This window comes from Magnolia sinica, chromosome 7, assembly GCF_029962835.1.
Source record: "Magnolia sinica isolate HGM2019 chromosome 7, MsV1, whole genome shotgun sequence".
NCBI classification, from domain to species: domain Eukaryota; kingdom Viridiplantae; phylum Streptophyta; class Magnoliopsida; order Magnoliales; family Magnoliaceae; genus Magnolia; species Magnolia sinica.
The window spans coordinates 46,110,068-46,136,497 of NC_080579.1; the positions used below are offsets into that span (position 1 = coordinate 46,110,068).

At 39.5% G+C, this 26,430-nt stretch overlaps 1 protein-coding gene across 6 annotated transcripts in view; it reads left to right on the forward strand.

Annotated features, from left to right (window-relative positions):
* The first annotated feature begins 2,472 nt into the window (after window positions 1-2,472).
* The window catches only part of LOC131251319 (lactoylglutathione lyase-like), an 89,318-nt gene continuing 65,360 nt past the window's right edge, over window positions 2,473-26,430 (forward strand). The window contains exons 1-3 of one of the 6 annotated variants that reach the window (XM_058251972.1): window positions 2,473-2,598; window positions 3,922-4,047; window positions 19,367-19,428. In XM_058251972.1, the coding sequence (XP_058107955.1) occupies window positions 2,488-2,598; window positions 3,922-4,047; window positions 19,367-19,428 (299 nt within the window). In that variant the 5' untranslated portion in view covers window positions 2,473-2,487. Of the gene's footprint in view, window positions 2,599-3,396; window positions 3,566-3,587; window positions 3,767-3,921; window positions 4,048-19,366; window positions 19,429-26,430 lie in introns of those variants that run through there. The other 5 variants (XM_058251973.1, XM_058251971.1, XM_058251975.1 and 2 more) reach the window with 5 other exon arrangements.

A 26,430-nucleotide genomic window follows, 5' to 3' on the forward strand; every position in this document is an offset into this window, starting at 1 on the left:
ATTTGGCATAGTCCTATTCACCCCCCTCTAAGGCTTTAAGCTCAACTTTTTCAATTACTTCTACCATGTATACTGATTCATTATGTTTAAGTTTTCATTGTGTTCCTTGTGAGGTAGATATATATGTCTAGGTGTGTATAAGTGGGTATAACTGACTACACAAAATTCAGGCACTACATTTTTCTTTTTAGAATTAAATGTTCTAATTTTATATGTGTATGATTCAGCCTAACCTTCTTGGTTGAAATATTTTTTCTTACTTCTTTTGATCTCCAAACTTGTAGGTTTCCCACATGCAGGGAACAAACTTCTTTAAATACCGGCCATTGATTGCCAACTTCACGATATTCCCATTTGAATCCTATAAGATGTAAACCCCGCCTTTTACTACATTGTGCATAGTGTACAAGTCTTCCCCTCCCCCCCCCCCCCTTTTTTTTTTTCCATTTTTCGAGTTCTTCGTCTTTCGCATAAATCAACAAAACTGCTTTCTATAGTAATTCTCCTTCACCAAAAGCTTTACCCCTCACTTTCTGGTTGTAGACCCCTGCACAAAACATTCCTTATGCTATTTTAACGCATTTAGAGCCTTTAAATGAACATCATCCAAATCTTCTAACTCCATGAGAATAGCCTTGTAAATTCCTCTAGAGTCAAATTATTCTGAAATGCGACTCTTAGGGAAGGCACTGTTATTTCCATAGGCATCACTGCATCGTGACCATAGGTTAAAGAAATGGGGCCAATTGTGTCCCGGTCTTAGGGAAATTTCTACAAGCCTAAAGTGCTTCAGATTACTTCAAGTGTCACTCCCCAGTATAAAAAAAATGCACGAGTCAATAGGAGTTTGGTTTGTTGCGCATCAAGGACTAAGATAGGTAGCCCTGCCCATTTCGTGGCCCTCTCTCGATCATCCCTCTCTTTGAAAAATCCGTTGCGCGTGAATAGTGTTGCACGTTGAATAGTATTGCACGTGAATAGTGTTGCGCGGGAATAATATTACGGTGAATAGTGTTACACGTGGAATAGTGTTGCACGGTGAATAGTGTTGCACGAACCCGCACAACAGAGATGTGTTGAGCGCACTCGCACAATAGGGTACACTGCATACGAGCGCAACAAGTATCCCCACAGCTCTATTCTTTGCAGTTTTGTGGATTATTTTACGGTTTGACCTCTAATATATATATTCAGTGAATGTCGGCTTGGAGCAAGGATCCTGGTCCCGCCCTTCTGTCGCCCTGACAGATGCAAAACACGCCGAAATTGCCATTGGATTAATTCTTTTTCATGTCATTGTGCTGATTCATTATACTTTGTTTTAGAATCAAGGGAAAGATGATAATGTAAACGAACCTAAAATTAATGAAATCTATTATGATAATGTTCTTCTATTTTCTTCATTATTATTGAATGATAATTCCCCTATAAAACCACATTTCGTTTCTTGTCGAAACAAAATGGCGCCTCTGCTAGGGATCGTTATTATTTAATGATAACTTAAAAAATATTTATATGATTTTCATCACTGTTTTGCATCGTATAGATACCAAAATGGTGACTTTCAACAAGAACATTATTATCTTCATCTCTAAAATAAAGTACAATTTTATTTAATTAAAAGAACTGATACTTTGTATTGAATAGAAGGTATTATGTCCTTATACAACCACAATGACTTTTCTCCCAACTAACGTGGTTGTCTACTTCACACCCAATGGATTTGCCGTGGATTGCATTGACAATACGCAATCACTACTACAGAAAGTACCAAAGAAGATATATCATATAAATGTATGAATAAAATAGCTAGACTGTGGACGGTGGAGATATATCATATAAAATACGGTGGGGTCCACATAATGAAGTCGAGATATTGAAATATACCTGCCATTCGTAGCTTCTTTGATGGGGGCACAATTTTCGACCTATCTTGGGTTGATAAAACTCGAAAATGACGTATGTGGTAAGTGTAATCTCGACTAAAATAAAAATATATCGAAAATGAGGATTTTATTACTAGGGTGGACAATCAGAAAGAGGAGAGAAGAAATTAGAAAATGAGAGTTTTACTGCTAGGGTGGACAATCACAAAGATGAGAAAAGAAATTAGAAAATGGAGATTTTTATGTTAGGGTAGGCAATCACAAAGAGGAGAGGAGAGAAGGAATTAGAAAATGAGAGTTTTTTCTGATAGGGTTATACCGTGTGAGGGGAGTAGCATCAAATTCCCTTTTTAATAAAGCAATGGCATTTTGGTCCGATAAAAAGGCACCCGTACAGAAGGGTTATAGTTTGGTATAGTAAGTTTGGACAGGCAGAGTAAGGTAGGTGGGTTAAAAGTAAGGCATATAGTGGGAAAAACTCAGAAGAGAAAGAAGAGGTCAGTACGTATTTTGTATCTCTCGCTCGTTGAAGTTGTTTTTATATAAAGTAATAAATACATAAATAAAAAAATAAAAATAAAAAGAGAAGGGTAGATTACGAATGGCAGTGGCAGACTCCGCATCTCCGTCTCTGTTACGCTCCTCTTTTCTTCGCATCCCCATTAATCTCCCTCCTATAAATTCCTCATTCCTTTCCAGTACAAGAAGAAAGGTCTTCTCCTGCTCTCTCTCTCTCTCTCTCTCTCACACACACACACACACACACCCTCCATACCCCACCCCCCCCCCCCAACCATAATGACTTTATTTGTTGTGGATTACATCGACAATACGTAATCACTACTATAGAAAGTACTAAAGAAAATATATCATATAAATGTATAAATGTATAAATAAAATAGCTGGACTGTGGACGGTGGAGATATATCATATAAAATACGGTGGGGTTCACATAATGAAGTCGAGACATTGAAATATACTTGTCATTCGTAGCTTCTTTAATGGGGGCACAATTTCCGACCTATCTTGGGTTGATAAACTCGAAAATGACGTATGTGGCAAGTGTAATCTCGACTAAAAGAAAAATATACCGAAAATGAGGGTTTTATTGCTATGGTGGACAATCAGAAAGAGGAGAGAAGAAATCAGAAAATGAGAGTTTTATTGCTAGGGTGGACAATCACAAAGAGAATAGAAGAAATTAGAAAGTGGAGATTTTTTTGCTAGGGTGGATAATCACAAAGAGGAGAGAAGGAATTAAAAAATGGGAGTTTTTCTAATAAGGTTATACCGTGTGATGGGAGCAACATCAAATTCCTTTTCTGATAAAGTAAGGGCATTTTGGTTTGATAAAAAAGCACCTGTGCAGAAGGGTCATAGTTTAGTATAGTAAGTTTGGCCGACGATGTAAGGTAAGTGGGTTAAAAGTAAGGCATACAACGGGAAAAAACTCGAAAGAGAATGAGGAGGTCAGCATTTTGTATCCATCGCTCTTTGAAATTGTTTTTATATAAAGTAATAAAATATAAATAAATAAATAAAAATAAAAAGAGAAGGGCGGATTACGAATGGCAGTGGCATACTCCGCATCTTCGTCTCTGTTACGGTCATCTCTTCTTCGCATCCCCGTTATTCTCCCTCCTATAAGTTCCTCCTTCCTTTCCAGTACAAGAAGAAAGGTCTTCTCCCCACCCCCAACCTTGCATATGCGTGCGAGATCCGGGCCATTTATCTGATGGGCCGCTGCCACTATTGATATGCTCCGGCCGAAAAGCCGGTTGGTGAGCAGTCCGCGTTGTTTGCAAATAATAAAAAAAAGAAAAAGAAAAGAGAAACGGACGGCTGGAAAAGGAATTACTGGTGGTCTGCATTCGAGGTAGGTGCGTGGGCTGGTGGGATTTTCAGACGGGTGCATGTTGATGGTGGTTCCGATCAGATGAATGGCGGGATCTTGATCAGCTTATCGTTTTTTTACATTGTCTATAGTTCAGCTTTTTCACATTTTCCATTTCTGTTTCCTTTAATTGGATTGCAGAGATCTCATTATTTCCGCGTATTTTCTTCATCAATGGCGTCCGAGCCAAAAGAGTCTCCTTCAAATAATCCAGGTCTCTCTGTGGAATCTGATGAAGATACCAAAGGATACTTCATGCAGCAAACTGTAAGTTCAAGAGCTTTTTCTCTCTCTAATCATGTGGTGACAGCAAGAAAGGTTGAAAATGTGTCATCTCTGTGTGGATTTCTTGATTGACTCAATCATCAAATATAGTATGTATTCTGCAGTTATTATTAGATTTTCTGCAAATTTCTGCAGCTTTCTACAACCTCCCCTGCAAGTTTCTGCTGCTTTTCTATGCAAGCCTTTCGCACTTCTCTACCACTAATCTAACAGCCTTTGCAGCCTTAACACTCAAATCCACAACAATCTTACCATCCCCCCCTCCTCCCCCCCACCCCCCCCAAAAGAAAAAATCCACCCCCTCTACAACCACCATAAAACCCACCCAACCCTCTAGGGATTATGCTTGACTTCTTCACTTGGAAGACCCAGCAAGGCGTGCTGAGGTAGAAGTTGAAGGTTATGCTGGTAACCTTTATCTACATGCTTTCCACAATTGGCTACAATTATTGGAAATTTATTTTAATTGGTGTTGGATGACTGATGGAGTCAAGCTATGATTTGTGATGTTGAAACTTAAAGGGGTCCGCATTGAATAGGTGGACTTTTGTTGAAGCCGATGTCACACCCCAAAATTTGGTACCCGAGTAGAAGGACTCTGGATTGAGTTTGAGGGTGAGGGATAAATAATGAATGAATGCTTAATACTATTCATCGCTTTCACTCCAATTCTGCATTCACATTCACATTTTTGCATTACTTATATTAAGAAACTAATATGCATTAAATCATCATCACAACTATAATATCCATGTTTAATTCATCAATCATTACTCTCTACTTTACTAAACAAGTCACCTCAATAACTAAATTAAGTGGTCAACTCCATAGACCTTATTATATTAAGTCTTCAATATGAAATAAGAAAATAACTACGAAGTAATCTTCTAGTATCCATCTTCCTCTGGGAATGTCTCCTGTAAATCGTCACCTGAAATTGATTATCCACACTAAAATAATGAGCTACAAAAGCCCAGTGAATTAGCCTCACACAATTTATCACTTGTAATCAAAGTTCAAAGCAAATACAAAGATTTTCATAGAATATGAGTAATCGAGTATTTAAATCCAAATGAACATTATAAACCATGCATGTAATGCAGAATATACAAGTATGCATCAATTGTCTTAGTATGGTTATCAATAGAAAATCTGGGGCCAATTTAATTTAGTCGGCTTATACTGTTAATTAAATCTTCGTTGGTCTACATAGCATTCTCTTGCACACACTTGGGTGCTCACTCAATTGGCCACAACCAATGTCGTTGATCCGTATAGCGGTCTCTTGCTCACACTTGGAGCTCACCCAACCGGCCACAATCAAAACTGTTGGTTTGCATAGCGGTCTCTCGCTCACACTTGGAGCTCACCCAACCGGCCACAATCAAAACTGTTGGTTTGCATAGCGGTCTCTCGCACAATGCTTACACAACCGGCCACAATCGATGGAGCATACAATCTATCACACACACTTGGGCACTCAACCAAAGAAGTTCATAGAGCTGTTGCACATGCTTGGGTGCTCACCAAAATATATCAATTAGAGTTCACATTCGTGGAATGCATGAATCATACAATTCCTTTCCCAAAGCCTTTAAAAAATCAAGCACTCAGCTTTCCAGCCTTTCCAAGGCGCCAAAATCCAATCATAAACACAAGTAACCTCAAAATTTCTCAATATATAACACCAGTTTCTCGAAAACATTACAAAACATGACTATTGGAGAACTCGTTCAAAATCTGAGCATAACAACTGAGAATCCAACAATCATCATGATTAAAATCTAGAAAAACAGTTAAACATAGATTCTCAAATAACAAAATACAAGTTTTTGAATTCCTATGTTGATAAGATAAACCAACGAACATGATTATATAAAATTGAACCATCGATATTAACAAAACCAAAATTAAGATAAAAAGATACTAAATTGAGATTATAATGCTTATAAGCAGTGTGAGACAACTTACAGGTTAAACCAGGCCCAAATCTAACTCGACTTGGCTTGACTTGATGCGACTCAGTTGCGACTTGGTTGCAACTCGATTGCAACACCGAGTTAAATCTCTTCCTCTGCCTCTTAGCTTTTCTCCAGAGGTTTCCCAAACCTACTAAACCCGACCCAACCTGAATTCGCTCAAACTCAGTGAGTCGACTCAACGGTTTCTCTATCTCCTCTCTATCTTTCTCTTAGTTTTTCACTTATGTTTGGTATATATTTCTCTCGCTATTGGGAGGGGTTTTATAACTCTCTCAGTTGTTTCTACAGGTTTCGGAATCACAGCTGTGATAGGATTTGAACGTCCCGAACGAGTTACGCAGAAGCATGTTCAATGACTCAGTTGCACACTGTTTTCTTGCGGTTTTGATGTACCCAAACGTTGGGCTTTCTCTTGGTTGAATGTCTGTGATCACACAACGATTAGATGACCTGCATAATGGTTGGATCGAATGTTGAGTCAGGGTTGTTCAAGAACTATTGGCTGGTGTTTTTTCCAACGAGTAAGATGATGGCTCTAATTGCGTTTCTTCATGCAGTGAGTCTTTCTCTATTATGCTCATTATGGACGACTCAGATTAGTACATGGGAGCTTGCAGACCCCATAAATCAAAGGTTCTGATCGCTTTTGTGGTGGGTTCGCAAGAGAAGTGATCAACTCCCGCAAGATTGTTGCAAGGAAAGAATGGGAAATTGATGCTGTTTTCGGGTTTCTTACCTTACGATTGAGCTCCTAGGAGTATCCTAATAGGTCTTGGATGGCCGGGATTGATTCAGAATCTTTGCTGTTTTGAAAGGAACGAGTTGAGGAGAAAGCGGGTGCCGATTTTCTCAGTAGTTTGTTCGGAGTGCAGGAAGTGGGTGGTTGCTGACAACACGTAATTTTAGATATTGTACAGCTAGGATTTCATGATGATAATTCGTGAATTGGTGCTGTAGAAACAGAATTGAGAGAGAAGGAAATAGGGACACTCTCATTTGATCTTTGCCTGTGCATTGTAATGAATTGGCGTTTTCAGTTTTTCCCATGCACACGTGCACTCTAGATCACACATACATCAGCCAGGGTGATTTGCAAGCTGTCCACAGATCGTAGTATCCAGTGACCCACCGGGCTGGCAGTTTGGACCATCAAAAGTTGATTTTCAAACCGATTATCCAAGATCAGTTTGCTAAGGAGTTTGTATTGGAAATCAACTATCAGATCATCCTTAGATTCATAAATCAAAAGGCCCACAGAGCTGTATTCTGGTCGAGGATGTTGATCTTCAAATGGTCCACCCGATGAGTGGTTTCCATTGTTGAATGGACGGTTCTAATCGGTTAACCTTGATTGTACGACTATAACAGTTTATATTTGAATTTAACTGTCGTATCGTGTTAAATCATAGATCCATGGTTCACGGGGTTCCTCTAGGGCATCTAGGCGTAGATGTATAGTCAGTCTTCCAAATTAACGGTTAGATCGTGTTTTATTGAGTGAGAATGTACGGTGTAGTTTTCAACAACATGTTGTGATGCTGATGTTGGTTAGGAGGATGTCAAGTTGGTGGCGGAGGAAGACTCAACATTTAGGTGAGCCGCCCGGTGGTGTGGTACACCCCACCAAAACAGCTCCGAAACAAACAAAAAGGTGCGTGCCACGACTAACGTATACTTTTGGATTTAGAAACTGTAGGATTCCTACTGGACAATTAGGAGTTCTCGGAAATAGGTCCTGAAGTGTCCCTATGTGAAATGTAAATTGGTAGATTTGTCGGGGATGGCCTGTGAATTGTAATGATGGTCGTTGCTTGACTTTCAGGTGGGCCATCCAACATATATGATGTGAAATCTGATGGACAATAGAACTTGTAAATTAGGTGTGGAGATTGAAGATATATGGTTCAATGGGTCTGAATAAGCACTGATTAAATTTCCATCATGATCGAATTCCCACAAATAGATTTTCCGAAGTATAGTGTCAGGTAGGAACGTGTACACCATAAAAAACTTAAGATGATCAATGGTGTATTTGTCAGTTGTAACCATTAGATTTGGACTTTAACGGTGCAAAACATTCCTTTGTGTATCAGATTTAAATGGAAGGTTCGGAATCGTTGATGATTGGGTATAAATAGCGTAGATTAGATCCTTCTTTTATGATGATATGATTGTCCAAATCAAAAGTTAAACAGTAGGATAGCTTTATCTATCCACAAGGGGTCTTCTCGACAGTTGGATCGATGAATGATTGTCAAGTATACAAACATATGTGAAGATTGATGAACGAATGGCCTACGATTGATGATGGGATTGGATGACTTGTATGCGTCAATTTAGGGTAAAAATTGAGGGACTGATTTATCTTCTTGGTTGGATTGATTTGAGCAGTTTAGGTCCGTTACCACATGGTTCAACAGGCTGATCTAACTTATGGGTTCAACGATCATTAGTGATGTAGATCTACGGTGAGGATCATGGGTCAAGATCGGTAAGTTTTGTGTATGATCAACAGTTAGGTTTAGGCTAGATTATAGATGAATGGGTTGTCTTGCGAGTACAAGAGGTGAAACTGATCATATATATACAAAATCATGTAGTTGATAATTCCATGAGTTAATGATTCACACTAAACAGATCGATCAAGTATATCAGTAATCATACCTTGTATGAATTGATGGACTTCCTCATGTTTTAAATTGGGAGGAATAAAAAAGCCAAGCTGAAAATAGGATTCTGGTCCTCAATGATGGGACCGTTACATTTCAAGATCTCCTTTCATTGAGGCAAGAAAACTTGACCGATGAATAATATAAACATAAATACTATTGTTTGGCATTTTGATATGAGTTTTTTTGAGATAGCATCACAAAGAGTTGCCTGATACTGGAACATATTGAAACTGGAGATCTAGAGGGTGTTGGTGGTAGTAAAGTCGACTATTGTGTACAAGATTTATCATATTGCACCAGGAGCTTAGGCGTATGATAGAAAGGTGGCTACGGATGCAACACTATGGGGTATCAATTGTCCTGTTTTACCTCCAGTAGCATACTACTTCAAGTGGTAGTACCACAGATTGAGGCAAAATTGTGCATCCCTATAATCACTAATGATGAGAGCCAAAAGGCCATGTCGGTTTTGGGCCCTAAGGCAATATGAGAAATGGTAGAGAGACATTGAGAAGAGAGAGCAACATTATTAATTGTTGTAAGTGTCGAGGTAAAAGACGTCTTAGTTTTATGTCCATCTTAGTTCCTTCACTTTTTGGAGGAGACCATTGAAAATGAAGAGTCAAAGGATGGGGACGTAGACCGTATTGATGGTGACAAATCATATTTGAGGGATGGAATGAAGGACCTTGTATTTTAGCGGTTCAACTAGTTGAGGCATATCCTAAGAAAGAACAAAAGAAAATTGGCTGTGCACAAGTGTCCTGTGAAGGAAAGACTATTAAGATGATCATCAATAATGGTGACAACATGAATTTAGTGTAAAAAAAGAAAGAAAGATAGCCATAAAAAAGACAAATATAATGTCATAAAGAATGGTCTATCAGTTGAAGCTCTGAATGGAAAAGTTCCCACGAGTTTCACAATTGCTTAGCTGAGTGGGGAATCCATATAGATAAGTTACTGATGATTGGTGGGTTACTCATTGGGCTTACACACTACATGGAATTTGTTTGGAGTGAGGTCGTTCCAATGCAGGTTTGTCATGTATTGTTGGGACATCGGTGGCTATACGACCATCACGTACAATATTGTGGATAGATAAATACACACACATCCCTATGAAATAGGTTGTCTTCGACCTTTTGAATGATCCACTATAAGATGATGAAGGAATAGAGAGACGGTAGTTGCCATGTTAGAGTTCAAAGCAATTCACGATGAGGCCATCAAGACTGCAATAGAGGAAAGCGTGACAAACATGATACAAAGAGCAAAACAAGTTACGCAATCACCATGGAAGAATATGGCATTGCATGGTCACAAGCGCACAAAAGGAAGAATGCACATGATTTGGTCAATGCTACACCTAGTGACTTGGAGAATCCATCAAGGCAATTGAAGATGTGTGCTACGACGACAATATAGATTTAGAGAATGATGTTAGTTTCAAACTTGTGGATGCATTTTTCAAAGCCGGGGGGAACTGATGCAGTTGAAGTCCAATCTAAGGGTGGCAATGGGCTGATGGTCTCCCAGCTGGACGAGCTTGGTTCGGATTTAGACTAGGCTTGGACCTATTAGCTTGGCCCGTGGGCTGGGCTTTGGCATGGTATGCGTGGCCCGATTTTTCGGGTTAGGCTTGGACTCAGGTCATTCTAGCCCGGCTTAACCTGACGTGACTTCATATGTGCATTTCTTATGTCCTACAAATATGAATTCAAATCATTGAGTGGGCAATTTTTGCATCTTGAATGGAGACCATTGATTTCTTTCATCTTAAGTCGCTATTTCTTTATGAATGTGTGGCCCATTTGATCAACTGATAGATTAAAAACACTCAAGTTGAAAAGAGGGTTTTTCTCAATTTTGGGTTGAGTTGGGTCGGCCTAGGCCTAGGCCCAAACAAAATTTTTGGGCTTGAGCTTGGGCATGCTCTGCTATGCTCATGCTGGGCTTGGGTGGTGCTCAGGCCATGGACCTTAAGTGTCAGCCTGGGCATTGGCCTAGGTTGGCTTGTCCCAAACTTGGCCCATTGCGTCCCCTAGTCCAACCTTATATGTGGCAACTATCCACGTGTGGCTATGTACTCATGCAAATGGTATTTTAGCACAAGGTGGCCAAACATAAGAATTTTGGGTCATGCATTTATGTACACATGCCATAATAAAGTCTTATGCATGGTCTTTTATGCGTAGTTGTTCTATTTGCCTATTTCCTTTTTTTAGTATCTATTTTAGCAATGTGATACTATGTGGACTTTCTTTCTCTCTAGTTGTTATTACATGTACACAGAGAGAGAGAGAGAGAGAGAGAGAGAGAGTACTGTGAGGTCAACCTCATGGGAGCTTCCCATGAGGTTGAGCTCTGTGGGCCCCACCATGATGTGTGATGGACATCCACATCGTGCATTTGGTAGTTCCCCTCTAGGTTATGGGATGTGCAAAAAATCAGCTGTATCAGGAGCTCAGGTCGACCACATCATCTAAAACCATGGGAAATCATGACTAAAACTTCAAAAAGCACTTGGTGGGCCCCACCTAAGTTTTGAAATGGCCCGAAATTTGGTGTGACCCCTCATCCAAGCGGGACACACACAACGGATGGGCTGGATGTCTAAACTACATCTCATTGGGCCCTATATACAATCAAGAAGGTTTCAATGGGTGGGCATCAATTTTTATTAGAAGGTCCACTAAAGCAAACGTGAGCCGGGAAAAGAACACAACCTAAAGCTAATAAGCAAAAAGGAAAAGAAAGAGGCGGAGCTTGCTGTCGCTTCATTGGTGGAACTAAGATTGGAAGGGATGACAAGAATCAAGCGTCTAATATTCTGTAAAAGAAAGAGAAGCAACTCGAGCTATGCACGTGCTAGAACATAGAATCCTTTTCCCTGAATGAGGGAGAGAAGCCTGAGGTGGGTCCCTAGGCATCCTGTAGAAGGAACAACTAGAGAAGCAACCCAAGCTATGTTCACATGCTACAACATATAATCATTTTCCCTGACCGAGGGAGAGAGCTTGAGATGGTCCAACAATGACGCTAATTCCTTGGTCTCCTTATTGGTCATATCTCTTCTGCATGGGGGTAGCCACACCACAGAGTTGCCAGAAATGGAGTAGCAACGATCCACTGTGATTTTCCTTTCTGTCGCTATAAGTGTGAGTTGACCTCTCAAAGACAAATGCCGACACTTAAGTTAGAAGGGATGACAAGAATCAAGTGTCTGAGGTTGGCCACCAAGCATCTTGTAGAAGGAACAACCGCAGAAGCAACTCGAGCTATGTGCACATGCTACAACATAGAATCCTTTTCCCTGACTGAGGGAGAGAGGAGCCTGAGATGGTTCAACAACGACGCTAATTCCTTAGTCTCCTCATCGGTCATATCTCTTTTGCACCCGGGGGGGGGGTGGGGTGGGGGGTGGGGGTGGGGGGGTTGTTTGTAGAACTGAGATTGGAAGGGATGACAAGAATCAAGTGTCTAATATTCTGTAAAAGAAAGAGAAGCAACTCGAGCTATGCATGTCCTACGACATAGAATCCTTTTCCATGATTGAGGGAGAGAGGAGCCTGAGGTGGGTCCCCAGGCATCCTGTAGAAGGAACAACTAGAGAAGCAAGCCCAACTATGTTCACATGCTACAACATATAATCATTTTCCTTGACCAAGGGAAAGAGCTTGAGATGGTCCAACAACGACGCTAATCCTTGGTCTCCTCATTGGTCATATCTGTTCTGCACGGGGGTAGTGTAACGTCCCGGATTTTTGCCAACTTGGAGTTAGATGTCCTTGGGCAATGGGTCGATCATAACCCCTTACTGACTTCTCAGAACTCAATCCTAAAGCCTCAAATCCCCTTTCAACCCATTTCCTTCAAAATCTCACTTTTCACCACCTTATTCTTAAATTTTTCTAACTACTTTCATATTATACATTAATCCTAAAGTTTAAATGATGAAGAACAATACTTAAACAAAAATTTACTATAAATAGTAAATATATAAATAAAATGGGTTTTTGACTATTAACCTTATGGAATATTACCCAATAAATAGGTTATTTGGATAGATCAGCTTCTCCTACTCCAAAATCATATATTGCACGTCGAATAACTTATTCCGGGGTGCAAGATACACTAATTTCAAATATCGGGTGACAAAACACCACCAGTCACCACAGCGGGCGGGTGGCGCCACCGCCAGGTCGGCGGCGTGCCGCTGGAGCACCAAGTTTTGGTGGACCCTCGCTGCAGATTTTCTGTACTGTTCGATTGACTTCAAAAAGTCATATCTCCCTCGTTATAACTCCGATTTAGGTGATTCAAAAGCCAGATTGAAGCTTGATAAGTCTAGTTTCATATAAAAATAAGAGAAAAATATAATAAAAATTTTAATATAATTGAATCTAGGTTGATGTGACAACTGTCCAAAAATTATTGGTTTGGACAGCTGTTGCTTCTAGAATTTTTAGAATTTTTCTACAACACGAAATCTAATGAAATTTGGTGGAGATGAAGTGAACTTGATGACGAACTACTAGAAAAATAATTAAAATAATATACTAATTAAAAGTGTCAAAAAGGGGCATAGAACTGCCCTAGGACTTTATTCTGTTGTAATTAGGGCGGAATTTGGTTAAGTACTAAACTAAACAATTGATGGATTTGGCTTGAACCACTTTCTATACGAACTGCAAGACCCAAAACCATTAGGATCGATGACCCAACATTACCTTAAGACCTAGGAGTAATCTCAAAACCCAGTTGCTCTCGGGAGCATATTGGAACTCCGTATTGGACCTGGACCGCGTGTCGAAAGTCCGATTACCGTGAAACTATAAGGTTATGACTGTGTTATTGGGCTTGACAACCATCGCGGGAAGCAAGTCCTAATAGTATCTAGAAACGCACAACTTGTTCCCGGAGCGAAGTGTGTGAGGAACGCGAATATCTTTAGGAAATGAACAGAAACATAAGTGAATTGAGTCGTTTACTTGCAGGCCAAATCTAAGGCTACAGACCGTCAGATTCTGACCTAATTACACCCTCGGATCAGGGAAAATTTCCAACACAGGTCAGTGTACTTGTGGCCCTGATCGAGTAACGGTGACCGTTGAACTGAAACTGATCCTCCGCGGTCGACCTGTAAATCCGATCAGACTGAAAACTTAACTTAACCTAGATCCAATGTCAGGGAACTTTCCCTGGACCGTATGTAGAAAAAGGGGCCTCCAGATGTGCTCCGTTGGACCGAACAGCCAACTTTTGGCTATGACCTAAGTATACCATGGCCCTGGGGCCAATCTCATCAGTTCTGGGCCTATATAAGGGCCTTAAACCCTCTCTCCCTTGCCATACGAATTCTAAAACCCAAGGAGAGAGAGGAGAGCAAAGAGAGAAGGAAACAGAGAGGAAGAGAGAGAGAGTTGGCAATTGTTCTTGGGATTCGATCCCATTGCTTCACCTGCTTAGCTACCACTTTCGTATCGCTATACCGGCGATTCTGATTCCGTTCTTAGGTAAGAAATCCTAACCCTAATCTGTTTTAGGAATTCAAATAGAGTAAATAGTGAAATAGCTAACCTATTTCATACTATAGGTTGCCGTTGTGCCATAGACGAAGACATAGTGTCCAAGCTGAGTTCGATACGAGTCTACCGGCAGAAGGTGCGGACTATAAACGTTTAGGTTATGGTTTTCAAGGCTTTCAGTGTCAGCAATGATTTATGTCTGACTTGAATGCTATCACATACGCTTAAATATGATGTTTTTCGTTTATTACGCATATATGTAAACTATATTGATTTTGAATGCATTCCATGTGTTTGTTGAAATGCCTGACTGAATATGGAAGTTGGATTTGTGTATGCCATGATTATTAATTGTAAATATATGATGGTTGTACTTGTGACAACTCCTTTGTGAGAGGACTTGTCATAATATATGTTATAACTAATATATTACGTATGTAATATGTGTAGTTTAAGTGTTTGATAAAATGCCTGAATGAGAAAATGCTTGATGTAATGTACTTAAAGAGGGAGTTGAGATAGGTTTCTCAATTCCCTTACATATGGTTATAGTTTCTTGTGTGTAACCTATCTGACTACTATGTGTTTTACGGATGAAATGCCTGTGTGGTAACATATGTATTATGTGGTTGTTGAAATGCTCAACTGAGATTTATGTTTGGATTTGTCTATCACATGTTGTCTTGAATTGTTACATGTCATTGTTATTGGTTGGAGTGTGATTGGGGCTACGATGTAGTCTAGGCAATCGGTAATAGTTTACGACCGGTGGCCGAACTGTTTTAGCCATGACGGATGTGTTCGACGAATCCGAGTAGTACGCTGTTTGTCGACAGTGGTTAGGCCACGCGGAGTGCTTATGCGCTCCATGTTGATTAACTCAACGTACGCTCGTACCAGTCAAGCTCGTCAAGTAACCCGATTGGCCTAATGTATGTTCACCATGTATAGACATTACTGCTTGAATCTAAGGTACCAACTTACCAGTGAAAATCCCGTTTAACCTTGGTACCTCGATCCGCTAAGACTCATGAGCCGGACATGGTGGTGTATAGGACACCGTAGTCGAGCTGTCGGCCTACGTTGGGGTTGACGAGTTCCCCGTAGTGACCAGTGAGCAACCCAAACTCATGAGTCGAATATGGTGGTGTATGGGACACTGTATTCGAGCTGTCGGCTTACGATCAGGTGACGAGCCCGTAGTGACCATGAGTATACCCTAGGACTATGCTAAGGTGACGAGCTTTCCCGTAGTGACCTCGAGTATAAACCAGTCCTGCGCTGAGGTGATGAGCCGCTCCGTAGCGATCTGGAATTGTTCTTCGTATGTGATTAACTAGGATTGACGACCCTAGATGGATCAATGTTTGGGTCAATGATATAAAGGGAGGTACCTTAGCTTCCCAATCCTGCTGTATGAATATGCTTAATTAAGAACTTGGCTAATCACGCGCATGCACCGCATTGCATGTGCCTTTGGCATTGGTGTTGAGCACAGCGGGAGTGTTGCATGCTGCAATCGTGAGATGACGTCGCAGAGAGAGTGCAGGTGAGAGCATACATCATTATCACATATCATCCTTGCATTAACAAGAGTACTTAGGACATGAGTGTTGTATTGCTTTATCATTACTGCTTGATTGAATTGATAACATGTTAACCTTTGCTTTATAGCTCCACTGAGTTAATCACTCACTCCCACGTTCTGGGACGGTGTTTTAAACACCAACCAGACTCTGGTTTAGTTGCAGATGATGGCGATGCTTGCGAGGCGGAGCCTGATTTTTATGATGACGAGGAGTTCTCCTACATGTAGTTATCAGGCGGGTCTATATAGGCCCTGTTCTGATCACCGGGGATTACTGGGATGCTGACTAGATGACATTACACATTTTGTATATTTTGGAATTTTACATGTAATTAATGGACTTGGTAACATGATCATACTCAGGAGACTTGCAATGACTTATATGCTGTATATACTTTCCATAGTCTTCCGCTTGCGAAATTTCAAATGTCTCTGGAGTATGATATGCTGTTTTGGTATAATCCCATTCATGTTTAATGCACTAATACGGACAACATTTAATCATCATTATCTATGTTGCATAAGTGATGCATTGGAACTCGGGAGTTGGGCTCCTGCTCGACCCCCAATTTTCAGGGCGTTACAGGTAGCCACATCATAGAGTTGCCAGAAATGGAGTAGCAACGATCCGCTATGATGTTCTTTTCTATCGTTATAAGTGTGAGTTGACCTCTCAAAGACAAATGCCAACACTTATGTTAGAAGGGATGATAAGAATCAAGCGTCTAAGGTTGGCCCCTAAGCATCTTGTAGAAGGAACAACTGGAGAAGCAACCCGAGCTATGTGCACATGCTGCAACACAGAATCCTTTTCCCTGACTGAGGGGGAGAGGAGCCTGAGATGGTCCAACAACGACTCTAATTCCTTGGTCTCCTCATCGGTCATCTCTCTTTTGCACGGGGGTAGCCACATCACAGAGCTACTAGAAATGGAGTAGTAACGATCCACTGTGATGTTCCTTTTTGTTGCTATAAGGGTAAGGTGACCTCTCAAAGACAAATGCCAACACTTGGTTCTAACTTTATATCTTTTTATTTTTTATTTTTTTTTCAATTCTCTCAACAACCTTGTTCTCATAGATGTTTAGCCGGCCTCCCAATACATCGGTAAACCCAGATACCTTGAAGAGAGCAAACCTGCTTTGCTTCCAAACACAGGCGAATTTAGACACCTCCTCACACTTAGTTGGACCCCCAACAACTCACTTTTTTTTTTATATATTCATTTGAGCCCCCAAACCAACTCAAATTAAGTCACTATCTTCCAAATATTATCAACCTTCTCTGCATTTGCATCACATAGAAGTAAAGTGTCATATGCATATTGAGGATGGCTTGCTCTAACTACTGCATCTGCAACCTTGAAGCCAATAATTAAACTAACCTCCTCGCCTTTACGAAGCATCTTGCTAAGAGCCTTCACCACAATCACAAAAAGGTATGGGATAGAGGATCTCCCTGGCCAACCCCCTTGAGGATTTGAAGAAGTCTTTTGGCGATCCATTGATCAAAACAAATAAAACAACCCAACCAACACATGCCCTAATTTATCCTCTCCATTTATACCCGCATCCCAATCTGCCCAACATATAATTAAGGAAATCCCTATTCATATGATCATATGCCATTTCTATATCCAGCTTGCACGCTATCCCACTTTTGCCTTCTCTATGCCTGGAATCAATGCACTTGTGGGCGATAAGAGTGCTATCAAGAATCTCTCTCCCCACAACAAAGGCTCCTTGATTTTTAGAAATGATATTTGAAAGCACTCCAAGGAATCTCAAGGAAAGGATTTTGTGAGGATTTTATTAGGATCCCCAATAAGGCTAATGGGTCTAAATTTTTTTACACACTCCACACCTTCAACCTTTAGGATGATTGCAATGAAAGAGGCTCCAAGATCAAAAGAGAGGCAGCTCCTTTGTAATAAAAGCTAAAACGTCTTTTTTAATCACGTGCCAAATTTTATGGAAAAAGGCCATAGTAAAGCCGTTCAGGCTCGACGCTTTATCCCTACTCAAGGAATTAGTCACCACTAGTGTTTTAAGTATCGATGATATCGGGCGATATATTCCATGATATATCTTGTATCCCACCTGTGCGATACGAAGCACACAAGTAGTGGGATATATCCCACATGTTTGATGGGGTGTGCATTTTCGATCCTTTTTTTTTTTTTTTTTTCTATAAATCATGTTAAATCAGTGTCAAATTGTTACAAATCCATGAAAAATCATGGATTGAGAGCTTTGATTTTGAGATTTGGAGGAGATGGGCCAAGTTGCGGAAAATTGAAAAAAATAAAAAATTTCCAATTTCTTGCAAATCAGTTGCATTCTTTGTGTCCAAACATAAAATCAAACATATATGTAACCTGATCTAGTGATTGTTCTTGCTCTTGAATGTATTGCTTGTGTTTCCATGTCTTCTTACATTTATAAATTATATGAATAGACTTTGAATATACTGTCATCAATTCAATTAGAAAGCGCATAGATTAGGACCCCATACAAAGAAAACCTATTATGTGCACTTGTTTTTTGTAATGTGTTGATTTATAAGTGTGTATTGATTTCTTATTTTAACAATCACTGAAGTTTCATTGAAAAATTCGACCAATTTCCCAATGTTTGCCCATGTTTCCAACAACAACGATACATTACACGATACAACCGATATATCACATGCGATAACCGATTCGTATCCGTATCTCAAGGGTGTGATACATAACGCTATACCAATATTTCGAACATTGGTTGTGTGGCCCGCCTAATCCATGGATTGGCCTGATTATTGGGCCCATGTCTAAACAATAACATGGGAGGGCATGCATGATAGTTGGAGCGGATGTCATCAACACATCACGCACATCACGGCGGGGCCGCAGAGGTTGTTTGCACCAAAATTGTGGAGAAGACATTTGCACTCGATCATTAACACACAAACACACACACACATACATATATTATATGAGATTCAGTCCATCCGGTTGGACAAAATCTTTCATCCTATGTTCATTCATCACAAGGCTTCATAAATGGGTGGAGGCTAAAAATAACAATGGTTAGATGATCTTAACCATGCAAAATTATTGTGCAAAAATCATTGACCAGATTTATATGATTTTCTTACACATTTTAAAAAGGTTAGGATTGTCTGACAATGTGTTTTGTTCTATGACCTATTCATGGTTGTAATGAATGAGCAGTTAGGTCCCATCCTTGTGCATTTGTCTCATGTGTGTGTGTGTGTGTGTGTGCACACGTGCGTGCATGTGCAAGTGCATACGTTTCGGGGTCGTGTGCCTTTACATGCATTTGTGCACGTCTGCCTCTGTATCTATGCATGCATGCTTGTGCGCGCGTGTGGCTGCATGTGCATACATGCCTTCTGTGTGCATATGTCTGTGTCTGGGTGGTGTGCATGCGCATGCGTGCACACTTGTGTGCGTGCTTCTTTTGGAGGTTAGATGATGGAAGTTTGTTTTCTCAATAGCATTGACCAGGAGTTGACTTGGAATTGCAGATGTTTCGAATTAAAGATCCCAAAGTCAGCCTAGATTTCTACTCCCGTGTATTGGGCATGAAGTAAGTTGCTTTGTAATTTTCTTCTCAAATTTCTGAAGAAATATTCTGATTTATTAAATAGTTTCACAATGTTTTTAATTTTTTGTTGTGGAGAAGTCTGTTACTATTGCCTTTATTATGCAGATACTTCCTGGGAAAAGATAAAGCTGCGAATTACATATTCTAGCAAAACTGTCTTAGTCTCTACAGCTCCTTGCACGGGTTTTTCATATCTTGTTGACCTGTATATAAAAGCATCTCTTGTCGTTGTTCTTAAAAGCTGATGGGTTGTATTGGTTACTATTGTAGGCATGTCCATATCGTCATGTGTCGGGTATCACATGGTGTTCCTTATAAATTAAAACACATACTTATACATAAATATCTTTTACCGAAGCTGAAAAGAGGGGAAGAACTGAGAAGCTTTACCTCGTTTAGTCTCTTGTTTATGCATTTAATGGTTTTTTTTTTAGTACAATTTCCTGTGTTTATGTACGTACTTTTTGCTAGGTTTTTTTTTTTCTATATTTAGTGGGAAGAACTGAATATGGCATGTGTTGAGAAATGAGGTTAGAAGGACTTTCTTGTAATACTAGTACTAATAAGGTCTTCTTTGTACTATGAGTATTAGTAGGGTGTTATTTGTAATTCTTCCAAAGTTGCTTATATATATATATAATAGGGGGCTGATGCACCAAGGGTTAAACTCTCAAAAACTTCTCTTTTTTGTTCTCCTCCTTTTCTTCCTCTTTTCATCTCTCCTTCTCTTTCATCTCTTGCTAGTTCTCTTCCTTTCATTTCTTCTTGGTATCAAGGCGCCAAGAAAGCACTTGTGTCCTTTTTTCGTTGATTGGTGGTTTCTTGGGTGGGACCCACTACTGATGTCATCATGCCGTTTGGTTGACATAAGCAATACACTGTCGGATAGTCCCATGAAGAAGAAAAGTGTGGGATTAAGAAGAGAATGATTTTAGGAGAATTATGGTGATTTCTTCACAATTTTTAGTTAAGTATTTGGTGTTGTTTTGCTTGAAATAGAGAAGTCTCAAAGAAGGTGGTGGATTTTTTTTTTTTTTTCCATGCCTTTTTCTGAGAGGTTTTTTGTGGAACTTTCCCACATTGATTTGATATGGGTGACCAATTGCCACCTTTAGAAACAAAATCATGTCATTTCATTTAGATTTGCGAGATTTATGATGGCATTTGTGAAGGGAATGGTGCCGTACCACCCCTTTTCATCAAATGTTTGATTTGATTTTTTGTTGAGCCTCTTTGAAATTCTAAACAAGTCCTTTGTTATATTTTGGAGAATATAAGGAGTTGTTTTCTGTGGGAAGATGTTGACTACTAGTGGTTTAGAGGCTACATCCAATGTTTCTGGGGCCATAAGTTGTATATCAACACCATAAGGGTTGATGGTGACAATCCTAGTGTGTAGATCACAACTATGAAGTTGGACGGTACTTATTTCCTTGAATGGTCTTAATCTGCTAAGATATATATCAGCAGGCGAGGGAAACTAGGTTATTTGAATGGCCAAGTGAAGGAACTAGCTAGTGATGATTCTTCTTATGAGAAGTGTGAGCAAGAGAACTTCTTCTTCTTCTTCTTCTTCTTTTTTTTTTTTTTTTGTAAAGGTTAGCTTGTTAGTACACACCCATGTCAGTACACACACTCCATGTTAGCCACCCCCGCTAGGGATCGATACCAAGACCTCAAGTGTTGAAACAAGGTATCTCCACTCAGTCTGCCAGCTGAGCTATGGATTTGGGTGTGAGCAAGAGAACTTGATGATGATGTCTCGGCTACTTAACTCTATGCAACCTCATAGTAGTAGAGGATTCTTGTTCTTGCGAACAACCAAAGAAGTCTGGCATAGAGTTACCAGAACTTATTCCCAATAGTAGAATATTGCTTGTATTTATCGGTTATGCTAGGAGATTACTACTATTAATCAGGTGGATGAGAGTTTGGTTACTTGTTATTCCACTCTTCACAGTCTATAGGAAAAGTTGAATCATTATAAGTTATTACAATGGGATACTAATGATGATTGGGTGAGATGTAAAAAGCAGGTCGAATAGAATAGAATTTTTGATTTCTTAGCTGGTTTGAACTTTGAGTATGAGTTGTCCCGGATGCATATTTTAGGGAGAGATGAGCTTCTGTTGTTGGACCAAGTTTATTCCCTGGTTCAGAGTGAGGAAAGCCGGAAGGAAGCCATGAAACCAATTTCATCCAACAACAATCATTTAGCTCTTGTAGTCTCTTCTGGTTTCTCTAAGGGTAGAAAAGGATCCAATCAGAAGACAGAGGGCCTGATGAGAAGGATAAGTTGAGATGCAACCATTGTGGGAAAATTCGTCATCGATGGGAAACTTGTTGGGATTTCCATGGTAGACCAACGAAGTTCAACTGTCTTGGACAACCTCTTTGACAATGAGAAGGATATGTTTAGATGCTGCCTCTGCTCCTTCCGTAGGTATTACCTCTTCCTCCACATTTGCCCCTTTCTTTGGGAAGTCCTCATCAGCCTTCATTTATCTATTAGGGATTTGGAATACTTTTGAAGTATATTTCCCCAACTAGAAGGTCCATCTGCTTCTACTTTATTTGCATAGTCAGGTATACATGCATCTTGCTAACCTTGTCTGTCATTCCACCTCCAACCTTGCCTGGATCATTGATTCATGTGTGTTTGATTACATGATAGGTCTGTCAGCTAGTTTTTTCCTCATATAGTCTCTAATCTGGAAGAGATAAATTAAGAATTGCTAATGGATCCCTATCTTCCATATCTGGCAAGGATGATATGAAACTTAATGATCACTTGTCTATATCCTTGCTCTTCATGTTCCCAAATTTATCCACAAATTTATTGTTATTACTAGTTTCACAAAAAAAATTGAACTGCCGTGTAACTTTCTTTCCTACCCACTGTATTTTCCAGGACTTGTTGATGGGGAAAATGATTGGGAGTGGTCGTGAAGCAAATGGTCTCTACCTTTTGGATATTGGTGGTTCTCCTTCTGCCTTACAATCAAGTAGTAGTCTTTGTAGAGATAATAATATTGCCCAGGTTAAACTGTGGCACAACCGTTTAGGACATTTATCTTTTCAGTAACGAAGTTGTTATTTTCAGACTAGTTTAAGTTGGTTGTGAGTTATAATATATAGTCTGAAGTTTTTGAGTTATCCAAACATTGTAGATCAACTTTCTCCCCAAGTAAAAATAAAAGTTTGGTTCCATTTCATATTTGTTCATTTTGGTGTGTGAGGACCTACCCCTATCGTATTCATGGATTGCTATTGGTACTTCATTTATTTTGTGGATGATTTCTCTTGCCAGACCTGGTTGTATCTTATAAAGACTCGTGATGAAGTACCACATATCATTAAAAAAAATTCATAAGGTGGTACTTACACGGTTCAATGAAATACTGGTATTTTATTAAAAATATTTCAGTTAGATAATGCTTGAGAATACTTCAAAGGTGAATTACGGGGCTACTAGAAGCATATGGGATGATATATCAAAGGTCTTGTTTGTACACTCCTTGGTAGAATGGAGTGGTTGAATGGAAGAATCGTCATCTACTTGAAGTTACTTGGAATCTCTTGACAGGGATGCACATTCCAAAACATTTTTGGGTTGATTTGGTGCTTACTGTTGCGCATCTTATAAATTGTATGCCATCCAGGGCATTGAAGTTAAAGTCCCCACATCAGGTCCTTTGTCAAGATCATCCTTCTTTCATTGTTCCACCTCGTGTCTTTGGTTGTGTGTGTTTGGTTCATATCTTGGGTATGAATTGGACCAAGTTAGATCCAAAATCCATTCGGGGTGTATTTCTGAGGCATCCCTCCATAAAAAAGGGACACAAGTGTTTTCACTGGGAGCTTAGTGAGTTGGAAGAGAGGAATCCTTCTACAGTTTATCCCCTTCCCATTCGGTTCCTTGCAGTCCATCGACTGTTGTCCTAGTTAATCTTGGGCAACTTACTAATACTATCTAGCCCAACACTCACAGGTGAAGGAACTATGAGTATACATAAAATACTAGAAAGGGGTAATGACTGATATGCATCCACCAAGGTGTTTTGTAATGGTAACGGTGGCTATAATGGCCACCACCATTACCTTTACGATACGGGTCGTAATGGCTGTTACGGCCCTCGTAACGGCCGTTATGGTCTCTTTTTTTGTTGAAAAAAAATACTGAGAAACCTGTATTTGCCCCTAATGTTGATTAAAAAGTATGGAAAACCTGTATCTGCCCCATAACAGACAATTACGGGGCTGTTATGGACTTTATAGGGGACGTAATGTGCCGTTAACAACACTTACGACTCATTTTTTCCATAATGGCTGTTATGGCTGTTACGACCCCGTAACGGGTAACGGTTGTTACCGTTACCTTTACGTAATGACCTTTACGGCCCCGTAACGGCCTTTACGGCACACCATGGCATCCACTTACTAATTCTGATTTCTTGGAGCTAGGTAATCCTTCTCTTTTTTCTATGTTCCTTCTTCCTCTAAGGATAGTGCTCCTATTGCCTTACGCAAAGGGTAGAGATAGTGTACCTTCCATCCTTGATCGAAGTTCGTTCATCTGTAGCCAATGTTTGGAGTATCCTGATATTATATCCGTATCTCCAGCTTGTCGATACCGATAACAATAGTAGTATCATAAAATCAATATTGCTAAGTATCGCCAATGTATCGATATCATCAATGTATCACAAATATTTTTTACTATGTAAATTCTAGGTGTCGCTTCTATCGCCAATGTATCGCTGATATTTTCGATTGTGTGAATTCCATGTGTTGCTTATATCGCCAATGTATCGGAGATATTTTGATAATATCACTAATGTATCAATATCACCAAAAATACGTTTATTAAAAAAAATTCCATTTCAAAATTTTTTATGGGTGCATGGTTGTGTGATGAAATGCATGTTTGGATGTGTGTATATGCATGGATGAATGGATGGATATGTGTGTGTGTGCTTGCATGCGTGTGTGCATAGATGGATGGATGGATGGATCACGCATGTTTCTATGTATGTGCATGCATGGATGGATGGTTGACTAGATGGATGGATCCACCATTTTCCTCATGTTTCCCAAATGTTTCCTTGAGTCAACAATACATGCTTTTAAGCCCAATTAAAGGAAAACTTATTCTTTGATTCTCAAATATGCAAATATGGATCTTTTTTTTTTTTTTTTGCTCTTATTTGATTCTTAAATATGCAAATATGCGTTTTAGCATCTCTTGAAGTATCATTGAAAAATTCCATCATTTCCCCCATGTTTCACTAATTCAACATCCATTAAAGAGAAACTTATTATGTATGCATCTTTTTGCAATTATTTGATTCCTAAATATACAAATATGTGTATTTTAACATCTCTTGAAGTTTGATTGAGAAATCCCTCCATTTCCTTGTGTTTCCTTCGGTCAACAATGCATTTCATACATATTTCAATATCACCAACCAATGATACATGTAACAATATTGATACTACGAACATTGTATGTAGCTTTGTTTCCTTCCTCTTATTTTTTCTTGCCTTTGGTTTTTGCTGTTTCTTTGCCTTCCAAATTCCAAGAGGCAGTCTCCGATCCAAAGTGGAGCGAGGCTATGATGGAAGAGATGAGGGCATTAATAAAGAATGGGACGTGGGGATTGGTAGATTTACTCAAAGGAAAGGAGTCAATGGGTCACAAATGGGTCTTCATAATAAAACATAAGGCAAATGGGTCTGTTGAAAGGTATAAAGCCAGGCTTGTTGCTAAGGGTTACACTTAGACATATGGTATTGACTACAACGAAATGTTTGCACCCATAGCCAAGATAAACTCCCTACGGGTTTTGCCATCTCTTGCAGCAAATTTTTCTTGGCTACTATATCAGCTAGATGTGAAGTATGCATTTCCCCATGGAGACTTGAAGGAGGAAGTGTATATGTTTCCTTCACCTAGTTTCAGGTTCCCCAACAGTGAAGTAAAGGTCTGTCTGTTGAAGAAGTCTATTTATGGACTTGAACGATCTCCTCGGGCTTGGTTTGAAAAGTTTAGTAAGGTAATGAAGAAGAGAAGGTATTCTCAGAATCATGTCGGCCATGTTCTTTTTGTGAGGTGACACGCTTAGTTGATTAAAGTTTTGATTGCTTATGTGGATGATATTTCAGTGACAAGAAATGATTTCTCAGAGATTAAAAAATTAACATTTAATTTTTTTTTTTTTGGCAAAAGAATTTGAGATTAAGGATTTAGGAGTTTTGAAATATTTTTTAGGTGTAGAGGTTGCTTGATCAAAGAAATGTATTGTTATATCTTAGAGAAAATACCTTAAGACTTATTAAAGGAGACTGGTAAGCTTTAGTCTCCTGACTAACATACTCTTATATTGATCCTAATCATAAGCTGAGCTGAAGTGAGGGGGAGTTGTTACCAAATAAAGAGATGTATCAGAGGTTGGTTAGTAGACTACTCTTTCTCTCACCCGACCTGATATAACACATGCAGTAAGTGCGGTGAGTTAGTTTATATAGATGATATTTTTTTAGGGATAGAGGTTGCGAGATCAAAGAAATGTATCGTTATATCTTAGAGAAAGTATACCTTAGATTTATTAAAGGAGACTAGTAAGCTTTAGTGTTCTGACTAACAGACGCTCATATTGATCCTAATCATAAGTTGAGCTGAAGTGAGGGGGAGTTGTTACCAAATAAAGAGATGTATCAGAGGTGGTTCGGTCGACTGCTCTTTCTCTCACCCGACCTGATATAGTATATGCAATAAGTGTGGTGAGTTAGTTTATGTATATGATATTTTTTAGGTATAGAGGTTGCTAGATCAAAGAAATATATCGTTATATCTTAGAGAAAGTATACCTTAGACTGATTGAGGATTATGCTTCTCATGAAGAGGGTGAATTTTTTGTTGAAGCTTCATTGACACAATGTCATCGGAGAGAGAGAAAGGTTAGGTCCCAGCGATTGAGAAAG